This window comes from Brachypodium distachyon, chromosome 1 (assembly GCF_000005505.3).
Source record: "Brachypodium distachyon strain Bd21 chromosome 1, Brachypodium_distachyon_v3.0, whole genome shotgun sequence".
Classification (NCBI taxonomy): domain Eukaryota; kingdom Viridiplantae; phylum Streptophyta; class Magnoliopsida; order Poales; family Poaceae; genus Brachypodium; species Brachypodium distachyon.
Window position 1 is genome coordinate 55,259,044 of NC_016131.3, and position 19,417 is coordinate 55,278,460.

At 45.5% G+C, this 19,417-nt stretch overlaps 2 protein-coding genes, 1 long non-coding RNA gene and 1 other non-coding gene across 5 annotated transcripts; 3 read left to right on the plus strand and 1 right to left on the minus strand.

Annotated features, from left to right (window-relative positions):
* Positions 1-1,760: 1,760 nt before the first annotated feature.
* On the minus strand, positions 1,761-4,364 carry LOC100825750. Of its 2 annotated transcripts, none has more exons than XR_001407776.2 (4): positions 4,127-4,364; positions 3,722-4,045; positions 3,575-3,649; positions 1,761-2,110 (listed from the first exon to the last, which is right to left on the minus strand). It is a non-coding gene; the product is annotated as an uncharacterized LOC100825750 (long non-coding RNA). The 2 variants fall into 2 exon arrangements; XR_001407775.2 differs by having other exon boundaries at positions 4,122-4,364.
* A 103-nt stretch (positions 4,365-4,467) lies between these two features.
* Positions 4,468-5,613, plus strand: LOC106865781. The gene is made up of 2 exons (XM_014896585.2): positions 4,468-5,091; positions 5,199-5,613. Exons 1-2 carry the CDS (start codon positions 4,687-4,689, stop codon positions 5,235-5,237), a joined length of 444 nt encoding a protein of 147 aa, XP_014752071.1. The 5' UTR covers positions 4,468-4,686; the 3' UTR covers positions 5,238-5,613.
* A 9,148-nt stretch (positions 5,614-14,761) lies between these two features.
* Positions 14,762-15,883, plus strand: LOC112269967. Its single transcript, XM_024457537.1, has 2 exons — positions 14,762-15,249; positions 15,569-15,883. Exons 1-2 carry the CDS (start codon positions 14,854-14,856, stop codon positions 15,770-15,772), a joined length of 600 nt encoding a protein of 199 aa, XP_024313305.1. The 5' UTR covers positions 14,762-14,853; the 3' UTR covers positions 15,773-15,883.
* A 176-nt stretch (positions 15,884-16,059) lies between these two features.
* Positions 16,060-16,135, plus strand: MIR5059 (microRNA MIR5059). The gene has a single exon (NR_126842.1). It is a non-coding gene; the product is annotated as a microRNA MIR5059 (primary transcript).
* Positions 16,136-19,417: the final 3,282 nt, after the last annotated feature.

Here is a 19,417-nt window from a genome sequence, read left to right on the forward strand (position 1 = left end):
ATCAAACATACAAAGACTGCCTAATAAAAGGAGTGGATCCTTTAGACTCTGAATATATAGATCTGAAGATAAACGAAGTACTAGAAGATGCCTCAAAAATATGGAAAGAAGAGTTAAAAGAAGAAATTTTCAAAGAATTACGACTTGAACTCATGCAAAAATTTGAAGAAATGAAGAAAGAACATGATTTAAAAATTGAACTAAATCTTTCAAAATTTGATTTTAATCTTTCAGAAGATGATCACATGGATATTGCAGGCCACGGGCAAAAACCACAATTTTAATTGATATTACTATCAATTATTGGGGCGGGGAGGACATATACACCTATACCCGAATAGTTGATAGAATATAATTTGATTTGAATATGATTGAAAACTGAAAAAAAAATAAAAAAAATAAAAAATATGAAATCTTAAGAGCCATCGTTAGCATGTATTAGGCATATAAGACCCATCATCAGCATACAAGATCACAAATGCATGGGATCCTATGATTTATGGTGTGCAGACGAAGAATAGCCAAGGAAGCAGACAATAAAGCTGCAATGTGTCGTAGACACTATCATTAAAACACAAGACTACTCCCAAGATGAAGGAAGCCACGTTCGTATGCAAACAAAGAGAAGTGGCAGCCAAAAGACCTCTTATCACCATGCATGCATGCATCCAAAGGCTATAAAAGAAGCCTAGGACCTATAAAGGAGGTGCATCATGGACATGAAAAAAGGTGAGGTAAATAATGCATGGGAGCACTATTTGAGCTAGCCATGGTGCCTATATAAGGAGGCTCTTTACAGCATTGGAGGACACACAACCATCGAGCACAACACAAGCCTTCAGAGCAGCAAGTAGTTCAGGGCAGTTAGCTAGAAAACTATCTGCTCTCTAGTAGTAGTAGTACCACTTCCCACTGTAATAAAGCCTGTGTAATCAAGGCATTTGTAACATAAGACTGGGAAGGTAGTAAGGTAATTTCTTTATCTTTGTGTGAACCCTTCGGGGGTTTCCGAAAGGGAAAACCGTATGTAAGCTATATTGTGAAATGAAGTAGTTTAGTTTTTCCCTCGGTCTTTTTAACATATTTATATGGGTGGGTGCTTATGCTAAGGATCCTATAGGAGAAACCTCTGCGTGTAGTTCTCTGTTAAGCCGTGTGTATGGCGTTGAAATGAGAACCTTGTAACCGTAGAGAAATGTTCCCTTCGGGTGGAACTGCCTGGGAAGACGATGAGAAATCACCCATATAAACCTGACTAAAGACGCTTAGGGAAATAAACTTAGCTACTCCTGAAGCAATATAGTAATAAATACGGTGAGTACTGAGTAGGATTATTACATCACTGCGAAAACCGTCGGTAGTTCCGTTGGCCTTAAAAGATCCTGCAAAAAGATAATCATAATATTTAATTTACCATATAACCTAATATTAGCCGAAATAATTTGAATATTAACGTATCTAATATTTATTAATATTACATATTTGTGGTATCAGAGAGCGAGGTTGTAATCCGCAGGTCAGATCTGCTCATGTAGCCCGCTCAGCCAAGCATGCATGTGACGTAAAATTATGGCGTTGGTCACATCTGCTCATGTAGCAACGTAAGAAAGTTAAGAGAGGGGAACATGGGATCGTGAGAGCTAGCACTTTTTTAGCTCCGTGCCAACCGAGTAAAATAATGCATTAATTATATGTTTCTTATGCAAGTCATTTGGAGGATATTATTTGGTGCACGTTTGCCAACACAAAAGACATATTCATAAGCAAAATACATTACATGGACGTGGACACTAGAAAAGGAAATATGCGGCTATATACCAAATGTTATACTGGACCAGCAATAAATTATTTCTGAACACACTACCATCACAACGTAGTTTTAAGGAAGTATATTTCTCTGAATTATCTACAGGATGACACATCGCTGAATCAAGGGGTATGAAGAAACTTCTAAGGAACTTTCTCAATGATGGCATAACAATACACTAATTCCCAAAGTCTGATAATGACACATATTTTCTTGAGGCCCCTTCAGTATCCTTCGAAAATGCTAGGGAGTTGACAAATATCTCAGATGTCTTATCCTCTTGTTTGTTTGAACTCACTCCCCCTGCAAATAAGATGGTAAAATTCAGAGGGAGAGACCAACTGTGTTGTGCAGCCTTTAAGTTAACTTTCATATGATAACTAAAACATGCCAACTACTAAAATATTGTGGACAACACGAGAAGGGAAAGCGAACTTCTTGTGTTTCTTATAGTCAAATCATCAAAGTGTAAGAACAGTAATTCAGTGAAGGTAGGTAAAAGTGTCTATTTAATTTAAATCAAGGTGGTGCTCCACAGGATTGCAGATATTTAGCACTCGGTGTACTTGTTCTAGATGGATCGGCAGAAATGCAGGAGGGTGTCACCTAGCGCCTAGGCAAGTGCTTTTTAGAATATACTCGTACTAACTAAACTTATAATACTTCTGCATAAGAAACTATACTTATCATACTGTGATACTAATATGCCTGCTGAATAACAAAACCTGACATCTTTGAGCTTGATGTTAGCATAGAAACCAATATGCTGGAGGATAATCCGAGATAAAATTGATCCAAAAGATTATTATGTTTTAGAAATTCTAGAAATCGCAGAAGGATAGGCCAGGGCTAATGATGCAGATAATCAAAACAACTTTGAAATTATGGAAATACCTGAAGTTCTAGGAGTTGTAAGTCCTACACGAACTGGTCGAGTGGAGGCGTAAGTTTGCAATGAAACCGTTACAGTGACTTAGTATTTAAAAATACATGGTGGTAGCATTAGAGATTTAGAGATATTAACCATGGGGGCTTACAACTCGTGCAAGCTTGGTCATATCAAAAATGGGAAAAGTATGAACAAAGCAGAAGAGACTTGTTTTCTAATAAATATATATAATCAAAGAATTAGGATTGCAAAGTAGACTGAACTGAACTGGTAGAAACAAAGCAGATTGCTAGAAAGAAAGTAGACTGGTACAAACAGAAAATTAGGATCATGATGGGAAACAAACTTCAGTCTGATAGTACACCATAAACTTTTTTTCTTGTTTTTGTAAACTGAAAACCTGCACACTAAAGACGTAAACCTGTACTGAATTGAACACACAGGATGCGGACACATGACCTCCCTAGTTACAATTCACAAACACGAAGCAGTATGTATGGTCTACAATCTGTTCATGCCTACACAGCCCAGTGATTTCAAATTCCATTTGGGAAACTTTGGTTCCCACTAACATATTAGCTCAGGATTGACACACAGAATTTCAGATGGCCATATATCTCAAAATAAAATGAAATAATGATGAATCAGATGATCCTCCATAGAGATAAAATCATATAAACACTAGCATATGATTTACATTCATTACTGTTAGAGAAATCAATGACTATACAGGAGATATATACACATTTTATTCACATACGTTCCTGCTAGAGATTTCATCAAACACCTTGGTGGCAACAGAAAAGGAGGAAACCAAAGCAAGAATTAACCGTGCCATCCATACGAGTATTAGGGGAATTAAGTTGGTTCGTGTTTACCTTGACAACCTGCGTTGGAGAGACCTGAGCATATGCCTGCGTTGGAGAGTTGGATGGAGATCTGGAGGAAGAGACCTGAAGGCATCGAGGAGAGGAAGCGTTAGGCAGGAAAGGAGAAAACAGTCAGACAGCAGAGCTGAGAAGCACCTCCTAAAATAAATGCCCCGCTTCGCTGCCTCACGCTGGAGTGGAGTGGAGGAGGAGTTCGTCGACGCATGGACGGTGCAGGCTGGCCACCAAATCCCCTCCAGCAGCAGAGCCCCCGCCTCCGCCACAGCCCACAGCAGAGAAGAAGGTAAAGAGATGGACCTTCAGGGCATTACGAGGTGGCACCGGCGAACTCCACCTGCAGCGAAACCCCCCCGGCCAGAAGATGTGATGCCCCACGCCGACGCTCACGGCCGAACCAACCGAGAGCAGAAGCACAAACGGCCGACGAAGCCACCCTCTGCACTGCACGCCGACGGTGACCTTGTTTGGAAAAAATGGGGGAAAATAGCATCAGTGGAGAAAAACTTCATCTCGGATAGTTTTTCAGGGAGCTAACCGTACTCGCCGGCAGGGCTGCGGCTAATGGAGGTCAGCGGTCGTGCTGCCGGTGCGGGAGGGCCCTGCCTCGCCCCGGACGGTCGCGCCGTGCGGAGGCAAGGGGCACCGCCGACCGGGGTTAAGTGGAGGAGGCGGGATGCACTTCGCCGGAGGAGAGATAACCGCCAGGACGCACTTTGCCGGAGTAGAGAGAGCCGCCGGGAAGCTCTTCGCCTGAGGGAGAGAGAGAGAGGTCGGTCGAGTGATCCAGGTGCAGAATAAGTTATTCTAGACACAGGAGTATATATATATATATACACACACAAAAAAGGGCTAGCATGCCCAACCTCCCCGGCCCCCGACTCCTCTGCCCCCTCCCGCATGCGCCGCTGCGCGTCTGCTCCGTTCAGAGTACCCAGTCCTACGAGCCTAGCTTAGGCTATAGCCCTTGAACGTTGAACCTCCATTATTTGGACGAGCCGGCGGCGACCACACCACCCCCAAGGCCCCAACCCCCTCACGCCTCTCACTCTCTCTGGATCTCTCTTTCTCTCTCTTTCTCGCCGCGACAGCGATGGTGGTGCATGACCCGCGTCCACGGGGGCTGTTGGACCGGTCAGGAGAGAGAGCGCGACGCGGCGAGGCCGGAGGGGTCGAGCTTGGACCCATCCACCACTCTCGCCACCGCCGGAGAAATCAACAACGCGCCCGGGGAGAGACGCGGTGACGGCAGCGTGGAGACGGCCGTCGAGGTTGGACCGGACAGGGGGTGGCGTCGCCGCCGGTCCGCTCGTCCGCGCCCGCGCCAGACGTCGCAAGCCGCTGCAGGTCTGCCCATCCACGCGCCTGGGGAGATTTCTCGTGCATCCGTGGCTGCTGAGGCGGAGGGCGGCGGGCAGGTGGAGGTTCCGCCGCTTGAACTGCTAGACGAGGCCGTGGACGAAGCGCAGGTCGCCGAGGGCACCTGCGGGCGCCACTGGAGCTGCAGTGTAAAGTGCCACTTCTTGCCAGTTCTCGTGCACACCGACTGTTTGTATAAATGTTTGTGAGGGGAGTTGCTAACTTGCTATACCAACGATTTGGTTTTGTTAATCAGGTTGCTGCTGCACTGAGATGTGCTTGCGTGCGTGCTTAATTTTTGGCCAGGACGAAGGATACGTTGCTCTTTCCCTACCTGGAAACGGAGAAGGATTTTTTTCCCCCTTCCTTGCTCCTTGTTATTGATTTTGACAATCCAAATGTTTTTCTTTTTGCCATTGCAGTGGTAGCCAGAAAGTTAAGCTGATTTGCCCTGTTTTTTTTGAGTTCTGAATCAGAGGTTGTGTTTTTTCCCTCCTGTTTTTTATAATTCTTAAACACCAGATTCTTCTGTGCCTCTGAGTTGAGATGCGGATTGTTTGTCACATTGGCATTTAGATTTTATTTGTTTGCAGCCATCTTCATGAAAAGTCCAAACTCCTCTTGTCTTTTCATGTTTAATAATCAGAGTTTTGAGTAAGGTTTTGTTAATCAACTTAGTTTTCGTCTGGGATTTAATCTATCTGTGCTTGTGCTTGATGGTACTATGCCCATTTTAATAAAGAGTACCCTCATAAAGATGCTGATGGTACTATGCCCATTGTATGAAGTTCCTAGGTCATTCGACAGTACAAACTGGAAAAAAGAGAGACTAATGACGTGTTCATCCTATAAATAAAATAAGTTACACAAATATAAACCGATATGACCAGGGTACCGAAAAGATTGAAATGCTATGTACCAGAGACATGCTAGGTACCGAGCACGTTTTTATTGAGGCGCCGTTGTTTGACGAACTCGGGATACGGAAGATTTATTTTCGAGATTATACTTGTATTGAAACACAAGAAATAATCCAAAACGATTCCCACAAAAGATCTTAACGATGTTATTTCTACCGAGTCTTTTCAGTCCTCTAGGTACCGAGCAAATTTTTATTGAGACGCCGACCCGATGAACTTGGGGTACCGAAGATTTATTTTGAAATTATACTTGTATCAAAACAAAAGATTAACGATTTTAATTGTACCGAGTTTTTCAGTCCTAGGTACCGAGCACATTTTATTGAGGCGCCGATTCGATGAACTTTCAGGGCGCCGAATTTAATTTGCCGGGTACCGAATTTTTTAAGCGTGCCACCAGATGCATCCTCGTTAAGGTACCGAATCGTTCGGCCCTGGGTATCGAAGATTTTTAATTGGTGAACGTAAAATTAAAAATAATGGTCGATGTGCTGCACTGCTGGTAGTCCACTACATGTATGAACATGCATTGAAATGTCAACCAAGTAATAGAAGGACGTGCAAATATCTACTACGGGATAATAGGGATGGATCGCTGAAATGTCCATTGGGTAATAAACACAGGAGGATAGAAGATGTATCCTCCCCAGAATCGAGCTGATTGATTACGTGGATTAACAGAATACTCCATCGGTGAAAGCAGTGAATGCATCAATTCTACCCCATGAGTAAGTTCTGCTCTCTTGATCGTTTTACATCGTGAGTAGTAGGAGTGCTACTAGTAGTATGTGTGTATGCTAGCATATAAAATTTTCTCCAGAGACAGTTTTGATATTTATACATGCATTACAGATCTGTGTCTACGCCGGACTGATGGACATAGCTGAGAGATTAGATGAACCGCTTTACTTGCATGGCAGAATAATCTCAGAGTGGCCGCCGAAAGAATACAAGGTGATCTTGACGCAAAGAGAAAAATGTGTTGCTCTGCTTGCAGATGAACCGGGACAACAACATGACCAACAACTTGCGGACGCATTTCCCGATCTAAGACGAATTAGACTTGTAGTAGTACGTGTGATGTTTAATTGAACTATGCAGTTATAAATTGTATGCAGCAACAATCTTTATCTTAATTTTGTAATTTTTATTCGACTTCAATTTTAGAGTTGTAACCTGTGATTTTGTTTTTCCATCGATCAATTAATAAAATCCTTATATACTTTCTGTCTCAAAATGAGTTTGTAATTTCTGGAGCAATTTCTATCGATAGGTTTCAATTGTTCAAGCATGTTGTATGTTCACCCGAGAGAGAAAAAAAAGAAGAGAAAGCTGCATTACGTAGAAAGGTAGTACATGGAAGCTTGTGTCCCTAAGTAGTATGCAGAAGGTAGTATATTAGACGTAGATCGTTGAAGGTTTGATGTAGTATGCAGAAGTTAGTATATTTGATGTAGTATGCAGAAGGTTGGTTGTAGCATGTACAAGATAGAATAGAGTGCATTGAATTAAAGTATACATAGGAGTAGGTAGAAGATAGAATGGAGAAGGTAGAAGGTAGAATATATGCATGAGAAGGTAGAATGGAGTATATATGAGAAGGTAGAATAGAGTATATTGAATAAGAGTAGTATATTCAAGAAAAACAGTACGTAAATTTCAAAAAAAATAGTACGGGTCATTATTATAAAAAAGTGTACGACGTACACATATACATCACAGCAGAGACCAATCAGAGATAATCAATGTAGAACTGTGTGCGGAGATAATTGATTGATCGTTGTAGTATACTCTGTCCGATTAATAAAAAGTATCGTCCATTTTATATTAAGTTAGTACAAATTTTGTATTTAATGGACAACTTTTTATGAATCAGAAGGAGTATCATATATAAGATACAGAAGGATGGATGTAGCCATGCAGTGAAAAAACAAATCAGCAGCCATGCATGCGCGCATCCACTAGTTTGCTAATTAATCATATACTATAGTATTCATTAGTTTGCACAGATTCTCTGATGCATCAATTCCAATCGGCTCAAGCCACTAGGAATTCGTCAGATTCAAATTCGTCAATTGTTAGCTTGAAGCTCGATCAATGCATCTCACGCAAGTAATTACATGGATCAAAAGAACATGAATACTCGTTCATCTCCCGGTGTTGAGAGTCCAGACTCCCACGGATGTAGCTTCAGATCTACAGGAGGATTGAAGGGACAGAGAAAAAAGAAGGAGAAGAATTGTTCGCGTACGCAGAGGAGAGGATGGCGGTTCCTAAAAATAGGGAGCTAGCATGACCAGCAAACGGATCAGGACGGATAGATTAAATTAAAAAAAATCGGTAATTGACAAATAAAAATCTTAGAATCTTGTGTATTAGATTATTCCACCTAATCTAGCCATTTCTTTTGCACAAAACACCCCCCGCTTTGACCCTCTGACTGCAGATCTGCTTGTTTCCCCAGCGAGATTTGCAGGTCCGGATCGCCATAGGTGCGTCCATACTCCCTCCGGCGAGATGCATCGAAGCCCTGGAGGTCGCCGTCCAGAACAATCGTCTGGCTTTGATTGCATCGTCGGAAGCCTTTTAGCTGGGCCAAAGCTAGTGACGGCCTCACGGGGACTCGCGGCCGCGGTGACGGACGCTACGGCGGAGGCGCCTCGGACTCAAGCCCTCAACGGAGAAGACCTACGCGTCCCTAGCGCCGACGGCCGCCTCCGAATTAAGCTGCTGCGGCTACCGTGGCCGTGCGCCATCAATGCAACTCGCGGATGCTGAAGTGTGGGTTTCGTTAGGCATGGAAGTCCAGGGGGTTTCGCTAAAGAAAACGACAGCTTAATTTGGAGGCGGGCGTGTAAATGTAAATATCAACCGCTTTTGATGGAGTGCGTGCGATTGGAATCGTTCGGCTCAAAGAGCATGGATGCAGGGATACACAACATGCCATGGATTCATTAGATACGTATATAAAACAAAGGTTACATGCCGAGAGGCCTCCCTAGCCCCACTGCTAAATCTACAACTCTGAGAAACTAAGGAAACCTAGCAAACCAGCTATTAACTGAAGGGGGGACATTATTGAAAATGAGGTCATTTCTACACTCCCAAAGCTCCCAGGCAGAAGAAAGAAACACCTCTCTATGAATCGCCGGCGTCAGGATCACTGTCCGACCAGTTGATTCCAATGCGGATCCAGCAACCATTGCTGAAGGTGCAATTGAAGAAAAGATGATCTCTGGTCTCCCAAGTGTTGGCATTACAGAGCACACAAGCGAGTAAGCCATCTCTATTGCAGTTTCTGCGATCCATCATGTCCCGAGTGTTGAGCCTGTCACAGTTCAGAAGCCAAATGAAACCCTTGATCTTGGGGGTGCACTTGGTTCTCCAAATCCACTCAAAAGACTCGCTGCCTTGAAGCCTGGGAAAGCAAAGCTGATAGTAGCGCTTAGTGGAGAAGGCATTGGAGCCCCAATGACACATCCAGAGATCTTTATCCTGGGGATTGAGGTGCAAGTTCGCAAGGATGTGAAGGATGTCTTGTAAATCCTGGAAGGCTTGGGCAGAAAGAGGAAGGGCAAACAAACCATAGTGATCATCAGCACACACAAAATCTTGAAGAGAGATATCTTTGTCAATTGCAAACGAGAAGGCCCTCGAGAATTTAGTACAGAGAGGATCACTGTACCAATCGTCGTGCCAGAAAGCAATGGAAGAACCGGACCCAGGCAAGGCCTTAACCACGTCCTTATAGGACGGGATAAGGCGCACCAAGTCCCGCCACCAGAAGGAGCCAAGGACGTCACTGATCAGGGGAATCGAGTTCCGATAGTAAGAGGACCAGAGCAGCTTAACCCAAGGAGTGTCTGTCTGATTATAGAATTTGTGCAGAAATTTGATCATTTGGGCCTCATTGAAAGCAGAAATGTTGAGCACACCCAGCCCACCCCTGGACTTGGGGGAGCAAACTTTATCCCAGGCCACCAGGGACTTGCATTTCCCAGTAATTTCGGACTTATTCCAGAGCGCAATCCTGCGGCGTTTGTCCACCGCCTCTTTGAAACCTTCCTGAACTTTGAAGACACTGAATGGGAAGTTGCCTTTCTTCAAGTAGTGTTATATCTATCAGTTTTCCAGGATTTTCCATATGGATTTTGGCATATGCTGTTTTCTTACTTAGTTTTGATAATATTTGATCAACTGCAGGGTTGCTACCAATTAAAAACAACTTGGTCCTATTTTTCCAGCACCATCATCCTTGGAGCCACTAGCTCCAAACCGGTAAGTTGAAAGGAATCTAATCTATCTATAGATTACTAATTACTATATATATTCCATTGATGCAATAGAATATCCTTTTTCACCAACCTTTCAACTTTCTGTAATATTGTGTATATGTGCTTATGATGTGAGCATGCATGATGTTGAGTTGGGCTGTAGAAAAATTGTATACGCCGTGGTGTGTTTGTGGCTAATGGTTTGCTATGGGCTTGCACCCAGAAGTAAACAGTTATTAAATTCTCATCTTTTAGTTGGATGGTGCTCTCTGAATTAATTTTCTGTTATTCTGGCTTTCGTTGTAGGTTTATTGGCATTTACGCCTCTTTAGTAGTGAGATCATAGGAGCACCATGGGCTTTATAATTTTAAAAGCTGGACTGTTCTTTCAGAAACTATGGATGTTATTGCGAGTTCAGCCTCCAGTGTTTGCAGCTATCATGTCATGAAGAGCTTGCTGATAGCTTTTACTTATTTTCCTTGAATGCAGAGATGCTATCCCTTTCTTTCTTATAACAGAGATGTAATCTCTCCCCCCACCCACGCAATTTGATATATCTTGCTTCGTTGCGACGAGCCTTAATAATGGACGTCGGGAGTACTGATAACAAACTGATATAGCACCACTCCACTTGTGTTATGAACAACCAGAATGTTGTACTTGCTCATGGACATCGATCAGTTGTAACACGCATTTTCAGCCTCTATGACTTGCCGACCTGGCAGTACAGAGTTTTGATGCAGGTTTAGCAGTGGTTAACTAGATGGGCATTTTAGCAGTTGGTAATGGCTATGGTAGTGTCGGATAGTCATCATGTTTTGCTGTAAGAATGTAGTCTGTAAGTACTAGAGTGTATAAGAATTTAGGCTATAACTTCTGGGAACTATGCATCCCATGTTTCACAAGAAACAAGTCGTTCCTTTTGCCTGTCACAATAGTTTCTATGCAAAAGCTTAGTGGGAATGTATTTGTGTAATGGTGCTTTCGTCATGCTCATGTATTTTTACATACATAGTTGCAGAGTACAGTGGAGATTAGTCTACCTGTAACATTCGCTCTAGGACTGACAGAGAATGTAGAACAATAAACATATTGAACAGAAAAATGCAGCAAAATGAAAATACCTTCGGTGCTTACAGATTTTATTTGAGAGAACGGTACTTAACTATTCCCCCTAGGGACATGTTTTTTTGTGGCTACTATCACATAATAAGCTGCTGACATGAGATAATTTGGGGGAAAAGACAAATTCTTACTGATATTACCTGCTGTCATCACCTGTTTTTTGTGTGTGGAAAGAACTGGCTGATATTTTACATATTCTATATTTCGATCATATGAAGATTTGGCGACCTGCTGGGTAGTAATGAGAAAATGCATGTGTTAACATGATTACTGCTGCTCTGACTTTGTCTACCTGGAAATAGTTTAATGGTATCTTTTTTGGGTGTCAAATGTGGTCTGGCATACAGGTCATCTCGCAAAAAAATGTTGCGCCTGCTGAAGCGATGGCTACCTCTCTGCCCCAGAACAAGTATCATAATCATGACGGATAAGTGTTAGCTGCGCATGGAGGAGAAAGTGTTGGAGGCTCCCCGGAAGACCATGAAGAAGCGCCAAGTCATATTTGTTAGACATTCCGGGACCCCGAACTCCGAAGATCTTTGAGTCGAAGTCGACCGATAGGCTTTGTTGTGTGTGATTCACTTTGATCTGTATGCTGTTGTTGGTTGAGTTTCCCATTAGAATTCAATTGATTTGCTGTTTACTTTTGGCTTGTCCCATTAAGGAGCTTACAATGTGAACTAATAGTTTGATTTCTTGAAATGGATCAGGGGGTGAGCCTTTTCTCTAAAAAAAAAAAAGCAATTGCATGTTGTACTTGGTTATTTTGAAATGTCTTTCAGACCGCTGAAGACGGAACTGTATGTCTCCGAGGAAGATCTGGTTCAGCTAACTGTAGTCACATTGATATTTGAAACCGCTGTAATTTAATTTTCTTGAAAATATTATGGAGTATTATACTTGCCACCAGTGCGAGGCTTGCGGTGGATATTCATGTCATATGAACAACCAAAAATCCTTATTCCTATTAATGACATTGAATTCTGAAAACAAATAAGAGAAAACTACTCCCTCCGATTCTAAATATGTATCTAGACGTTTTTTAAAAATAGATACATTCATATTTGGACAAATTTAGTCAAGAATTTAGAATCAGATGAAGTATTAGATATTAGCATGTCCCTGTTTATTTGACAAGGTATAGACATTTTTACGGACGGTATAGTTTAGGTATAGCTGTTCACAAGTCTAATCATTCTGAAAACAAATGAGAGAAAGAACCTGCACAGCCGAGTTACGTGTCGTAACTTCGGATGCAATAGAAGTGTTTTTCCCCATAAAAAATGCCGACGTCACCTCCTTTGTGATAGCATTAAAAACCTGTCCACTTAATTTGCTATGCGGATAAGTATTTTTCGTGATTGTCAGTATCCTGATACGTAACGTAGTACTAGTATCTGGCAATTTTACCATGCTACAGCTGTCAATCGATACGAAACTTATCGTGATGGTATCTTAATCGCCATCTTAATCTGGTAGTATCTTGTATTGCCATACGATGGCATATCAATGAGTGGATACTGGAGTACGTACGTTAACCTGGCGGACGAGTGGACGACCGCCAAAACAGAACGTGGCGACCAATTCCGAGAACCCTTTTTTCGGCAAGGTTTTCTTTTCTTTTCTGCCATTTTGGCAACCTTTTGTTTTTTTGCTTGCTGACATTTTTTTTTTGAGCTTTTATTTTTATTTTTTGAACTTGAACATTTTATTTTCTGATTTGAAGGTTTTAATTGTGCAACTTTTCATTTTTCTTTTTTTATTTTGCGGAAAATAAGAAGTAAAAAAAACTTACCTCCACGAGGCTGCCTTCGGCTGGGGCGCCGGTAGCGGCCAGGCATCGTCGGTGGCACGCCGAGTAGGACCTCCGCCAGGGCCTCGGCAAGGAGGAGGCGACGAAGGGGCGAGGACGCGGGAGGTGCCGCGGCAGCACAGGCATGGGCAAGGGTGGGTGGGGGGGGGGGGGGTCGGGTTACTGGATAAGGGGAAGGGGGCTCGGCCACCGAAGGAAATACATCATGTCTTAGAGGATTCTTAGAGGGGGCTCCTTCGTGCGTCAGGTTTTGGCTCGACAAACGAGCGCAGACTAGAAAAGGGCGAGACTTAGGATCCGTTTGGTTGTATTGCTCAACTAGCCCAAAGCTGAGCTAGCCCAGGTAGCTCAGCCCGGATTTGCTAGCATCGTCTCGGTTATGCATTTGGTTCGTTAGCTTTTGCTCGCTAGCCACAAGAATCGGGGAAGGTGGAGGCAATTAGGAGTTGGGATTTCTTCGTGCGATCAGTTTTGCCGTCGAGAGCGAGCCGAATCGGCTCTCCTGGCTAAGCGAGGATTTCCTGGCCCGGCTAGTCAAGCCACACATCCACCTGTTTCGAAATGTAAGGCGTACAATCTTTTTCACCTTTAAACTTTTGAAGTTGGATCAATTTTAGATACTAATAAAAAATTCGACATCTACGGTTTCAAATCAAAGCTCATTTGTAACACTATAAATCATTGTTGACTGAAAAATAGGCATTCTCTTAAACATATTCTATCTCTTCCCCATAACACGACGACCTTTGGTCAACGTACGCAGAATCTTCGAACCCGGCGTAAATAACGATCCACAACGACGCGAGGGCAGCGACCCCGATGGGGCACGCGATCCGAGCGACGCCGGCGGCGCCGCCTTCGACGACAAACTGCTTGGGCAGGACCGCCGTCGTCGCCAACGTGGTGACGACGAAGAACAGCAGCAGACCCAGGTGGACGAGCTTGGCGATGAAGAGACACGAGAGCTGCCTTTTCCGGTGATCATCCGGCTGAGCCGGCGGATCAGGATTATTATGGATTAACGCCAACGCGGCCGGCCGCCGTGGCATCTGCTGGCGTAATGGAGGGTCGACTCGAGGTGGACGACGACGGCTGGTGTCGTCCATGGCGTGCGTGTCGAAATCGGGCTCTTGCTTCGGCGAATCCTGGTATCGGAGCCAGAGTCGGATATGGCGGCCACCGAAAACCTAGCAAGCCGCTTGGATTTTTTTCTTCTTCTGAGATGAGTAAGCCGCGCTCGGCTGATTATGTTTTTTTTTATAGTACAATACTAGTATATGTATAGCACCCTGTAGCCCGGAGTCCGTTCCTTTATCGGAACAGGCTTGTAAATTTGCGGCCCAGCCAGTCCGTTCCTTATCGAAACGGGCTTGTAATTTTGCGGCCCATCCAGTCCGTTCCTTTATCAAAACGGGCGTGTCAGGATCGTCTCCGACAACCGGTGGAGGGGTCGTGCGTTTTGGCACGCTCGACTTCGTGGCCGGCAAAACATGACGGGTCTGCCTGCTGCAGCCGTGCTCCCCGTGGTCCCACCACATATATACCTTCAGAAGTTGAAATTCCTCGCTGACAAGCTCGGCATGTTGTGTCAGGCAAGTTGCAAACCGGCCTCGGGTTGTTCTCTCAGGTCGATCTATACTTCTATAGCTTCACAAGCCCGTTTCGATAAAGGAACGGACCGGCCGGCCTCTGCTTCATATACACGCCACATCCGAGACCCAGCTAGAATCACAGAATCACAGAATCAGCCGAGACCCAGCCTCCCAGCTAGATTTTCGATGGCCGCCACATCCGACTCCGGCTCCGACCATGACTCGCCCAACCAAGAGCCCGAGTTCCACATACACGCCATGGACGAGGCCACCAGCCATCGTCGTCCACCTCGAGCCGTCCCTCCCATACGCCAGCAGATGCCACCGCCGGCCGCGTTCGCGTTAATCCATCCTAGCCGTCCTGCGACGACGACCATGGCGGACGCCGTGGATTCCGACTCCGGCTCCGACCAAGACTGCCCGGATCAGGAGCCCGAGTTCGTCCTTCACGTGGTGGATGACCACCCCCGACCACCGCCCCGCCGTCCGATCCAATACCTGCAACCGCCGCCGCCGCCGCAACCTCAGTTTGTCAACAACGATCGCCTATGGATAAAGCATATGATCCTCTTCCTGTTAAGGGTACGTACACACATCTAGTAGTAAATAATTAACCAATTAATTAAACTACACCTTCAAAATTAATCATCCGATCCGCATGTTGCTAATATCTTTTAGATCTATCTCCTACATACAACTGACTAGTACTCTCTCCGTTCCGTACTAAGTCACCAAATATTACATGTACCTATACGTTTTTTTTATAAATACATCAATCTATTTGGACAAATTTAAATCACTTAATATGAAACGGAGGGAGTATGACTTATTTAATGAAGTGCAAGCTGATTTGGCCTCAGATAATTGAAATGCCACTACTGTGTATACATATGTCGTGCAGATGGTTCACTTCGTCGGGATGATGGTCCTCACCGTCACGACAGTTGCGTTGGCAGCGCAACTACCCAAGGAGTTCACCGAAAGCTACGCTGGCCAATACCGAATCTGGGCCCCCGTGGTAATGGGCATCAACATCTCCTCGTGGTTTTTTGTCGGCCTGCTCAACAACGATCACGCATGTAACTGGTGTTTGAACCCTACATGACGACATCAAGCACTTCTTTTTCTTTATTTCTTTTTTCTCGAAAAAAAAAACATTCTTCGGCCTCTGTATAAATCGATGCACACATCCATAATATTATCGAAGTCACAAATAGCAAACAAATCTCTGTTATAACATGTCAAAAATGACTACAAGATAGTAATAAACAACATCCTTACTTATCGCCCTCGTGTCACCTCAGGTTTGATAATAGCAGCCCCATGCCAGAAGCATTTGCAATTGTGGCTCTGCCTCCAAGATTGAGGACCTCCCCATTGCCTTCAACTTGCTACTGAACAACGGCCTGGGCAGCACCACCAGCTTCTCCATCGAAGTTGGTACTGCCGCCATAGCCTCCTCGTCCTCCGCCTCATCCGGCGAAGCCGTCCATTCGATCTCAACCATGACCTCCGCCACCGCCGTGGAAGAACCAACCGCAATGTACGACCGTGCCAAAAAACAGTGTCGCGACTCCTCCCATGCCATCACCGTATCCTCTGATTGCAGCGCCATGAGCCCATGACCTACATGCCCGGTGGCCTCATCCACAACACCACCTCCATTGGCATTTGGGCCCCAAAGAAGGGCCCAACCTACGGCCCAGGAGAGGCTGTGCCAACGCATGCACGAGACAAGTAAAACAAGTAGAATAAAAATGTACGGACGAGAGCACTGATGTTTCCCTCGCCTCTTCGGCCGCCGTCTTGGCACTGCGAGGTGGGGGCCTCGTAAGAGTATTCAGAAGTGTTTGCTTATATCAATTGTTTGGTTCCGATCGGCAACGCAATGATCGGAAACTTGATGGAGCGTGCTTATTGTGACATCAATTGTTGCGCGTGAAGTAAATTCTATTTACAACAACCATGCATGGATGATAACTCAGTTCATAGAGTTTTACAGAGGACACTCATAGACTATCCTGATCGAGCCTAGTGGAGCGAATCCTCCTTGCGGGCATAGCGTGTGGGGGTGGGGGGATCCCACCGATAGTAGCCCCTGTTTCCTCCCGAGTCGGTGTCTCGTTGTTGGTGCCGACTTCCTCCCTCTTGAGGTGACCACTGGTGTCGTCGGGTTGGCACCTTTGGAGATCTTGAACTAATTTTGGTTAAGGAATCAGTGATACCCGACACGGCTTCTGCGACCAAAACAAACCACATCAGATTGTTCGTCGTTGTTGAGCAGGCCAACCATAAACCACGAGGAGATGGTTATGGCCATTAACAGGGGGACCCAGATTCGGTATTGGCCACCGTAGCTTTCGGTGAACTCCTTGGGTAGTTGCGCCGCCAACACAACCGTCGTGACGGCGAGGACCATCATCCCGGGGAAGTGAACCATCTGCATGACATATATACACAGGAGTGACATTTTAATTATCGCCAGACCAGCTTGCACTTCATTAAATAAGTCCTGCTACTAGTAAATTGTACTCCCTCCGTCCCTAAATTCTTGCCGTAGTTTTACGATGACAAGAATTTAGGAACGGAGGGAATATTCAACCCGGGATCTGTTCCTTTCCATTATGAAATAACTGAAATACAAATTAAGTTGTTCAGACCCAACCGACCACACCGGAGAGATCGAGGGACAGGAGATCGAGGGACAGGGGATAGAGAGAAAGCAAGAGCTAAATGATACTCTCTCCGATCCTAAATTCTTGTTATGGTTTTGATGCAAATTTGAACTAAAATCATGAGAACAAGTTAGTATCAGAGGGAGTACGATTTTCCTAAATATTAGCAGCATGTGGATCGGATGATTAATTTTGAAGGTGTACTTTAATTGGTTAATTATTATTTAGATGTGTGTACGTACCCTTAACAGGAAGAGGGTCATATGCTTCATCCAGTACCGGCGATCGTTGCTGGCTAACTGAGGTTGCTGGAGCGGCGCCGGCAGCGGCGCCGGTGGCAGATATTGGATCGGACGGCTGGGCGGTGGCCGGGGCTGGTCGTCCACCACGTGAAGGACGAACTCTGGCTCCTGATCCGGGCAGTCTTGGTCGGAGCCGGAGTCGGAATCCACGGCGTCCGCCATGGTCGTCGCAGGACGGCTAGGATGGATTACCGCGAACGCGGCCGGCGGGTGAATCTGTTGGCGTATGGGAGGGACGGCTCGAGGTGGACGACGACGGCTGGTGGTGTCGTCCATTGCGTGTATGTGGAACTCGGGCTCTTGGTTCGGCGAGCCGGAGTCGGATGTGGCGGCCATCCAAAACCTAGCAAGCTGGGTCGGCTGATTCTGCGATATATGTCTACGTATGAAGCAGAGGCCGGCCGGTCCGTTCCTTTATCGAAACGGGCTTGTGAAGCTATAGATCGACCTGACACACGATGATTCATAGACGTATCGTCTCTGCTCTGAACTGAAGTAGGTTCTGGTGGATGGAGGATGAGATCTGAATATATAGCGGATCTGTTTATTCTTTTATTCTGAAAGAATAATGATCTTTATTATGGGTTTTTTATTTCTGTGCCCTCGGTTCCTTAGTTGTACTCACGTTTGCCCAAGGCTTAAAACGTTGCTCGCTTCGACACTTCGTTCTTTGGCAAATGCTCGCAAATGTCCTCACGGCGGACCTGTTAACGTTCAAGGCCTTTGACCGTTACCTCCTGACGGGTGGGGCCAGGTTGAATTCTGCCGAGTGGGGCCAACCTAGCTACTGACATGTGGAGCTGAAGCAACATGAAAATGATCCCTTTGACTATAGAAGAAATGATTAATTTGCAAGTGGGTCCACCGTCGAAAGGAAAAATCAGGCGGCTTCTGGCCACTGCCTCGCCGACGCTTTGCCGCCGTCGCAAGACCGCTTCACCCTGAGGTGGCACTGGAGCTTCTCATTGCTGAAATCTTGCTGGCCGCGGGATCGTGCGGTCTATGGTGGTGGAGGGCTCTGCTAGGAGGCAGGGCGATACAGAGCACGGGAGAGGCAGGAAATAGGCAAAAGAATGAGTAGGTCATCACGAATCTGACGGAGGCATTGGAAGGGGTGGAGAAGTACTGCGTGAGAACCTCAACGCCGGCGGGTGGCAGGCAGAGAGGAGCAGCGACGCGGTGATGAGTCGGACCACGCGAGGCTGGGATGAGAATCACCGGAAGGTTCAAAGTGATCAGGTGGAGCTGAGGGAGGCGGCGGTCGAGTCCGGCGGTCGCCGGAGAAGGAGATCTGCTCGGCGGCAGCAACCGGTAGGAGCTGAGGAAGAAGATGGTGATGCAGCGATTGGAGGCACCTCGGGTTGATTACTTCTGCAGGAAGGATTCTCAAGCCGATGCGGGTCTCTTGGGAAAGGTGGCGAGGCTCGTGGAGGACGCTGGCCAAGACGGCGCAAAGCAGCGGCGCATGAGCGTGCTCTAGACGGCACGAACGTTGTTCGCGTTCCGGCCAGAATAGAGCACACGAGAGGATGTGTGGTTTGCGGATACAGCTTCGGCATGTCTACGAGGTCGTGGTGGCAAGATTTAGCGGCCGAGCTGAGAAGCGACGGTGTCGCGATGGGACGGCAGAAAGAGCGGTCAGGAAGATGAGCTGCTTTTGTTTACCGGTGGGAAGAAAGAGCCACTTTTTGCCCTTTGAGCCCATTGGAATGTACAATTTTGTAGGAAGCTTTGAAATTGAACTTCCTCCAAACTGAACTCTGATAGCACAGA

What these genes read in the sequence shown, in the direction of transcription:
- LOC106865781 (XM_014896585.2), top strand. Translation starts at nt 4,687, where the DNA reads ATGACCCGCGTCCACGGGGGCTGTTGGACCGGTCAGGAGAGAGAGCGC. An exon ending in GGCGCCACTGGAGCTGCAGT is followed by an intron (nt 5,092 to 5,198) that starts GTAAAGTGCCAC and finishes TTTGTTAATCAG; the next exon opens with GTTGCTGCTGCACTGAGATG.
- LOC112269967 (XM_024457537.1), top strand. Translation starts at nt 14,854, where the DNA reads ATGGCCGCCACATCCGACTCCGGCTCCGACCATGACTCGCCCAACCAA. An exon ending in TGATCCTCTTCCTGTTAAGG is followed by an intron (nt 15,250 to 15,568) that starts GTACGTACACAC and finishes TATGTCGTGCAG; the next exon opens with ATGGTTCACTTCGTCGGGAT.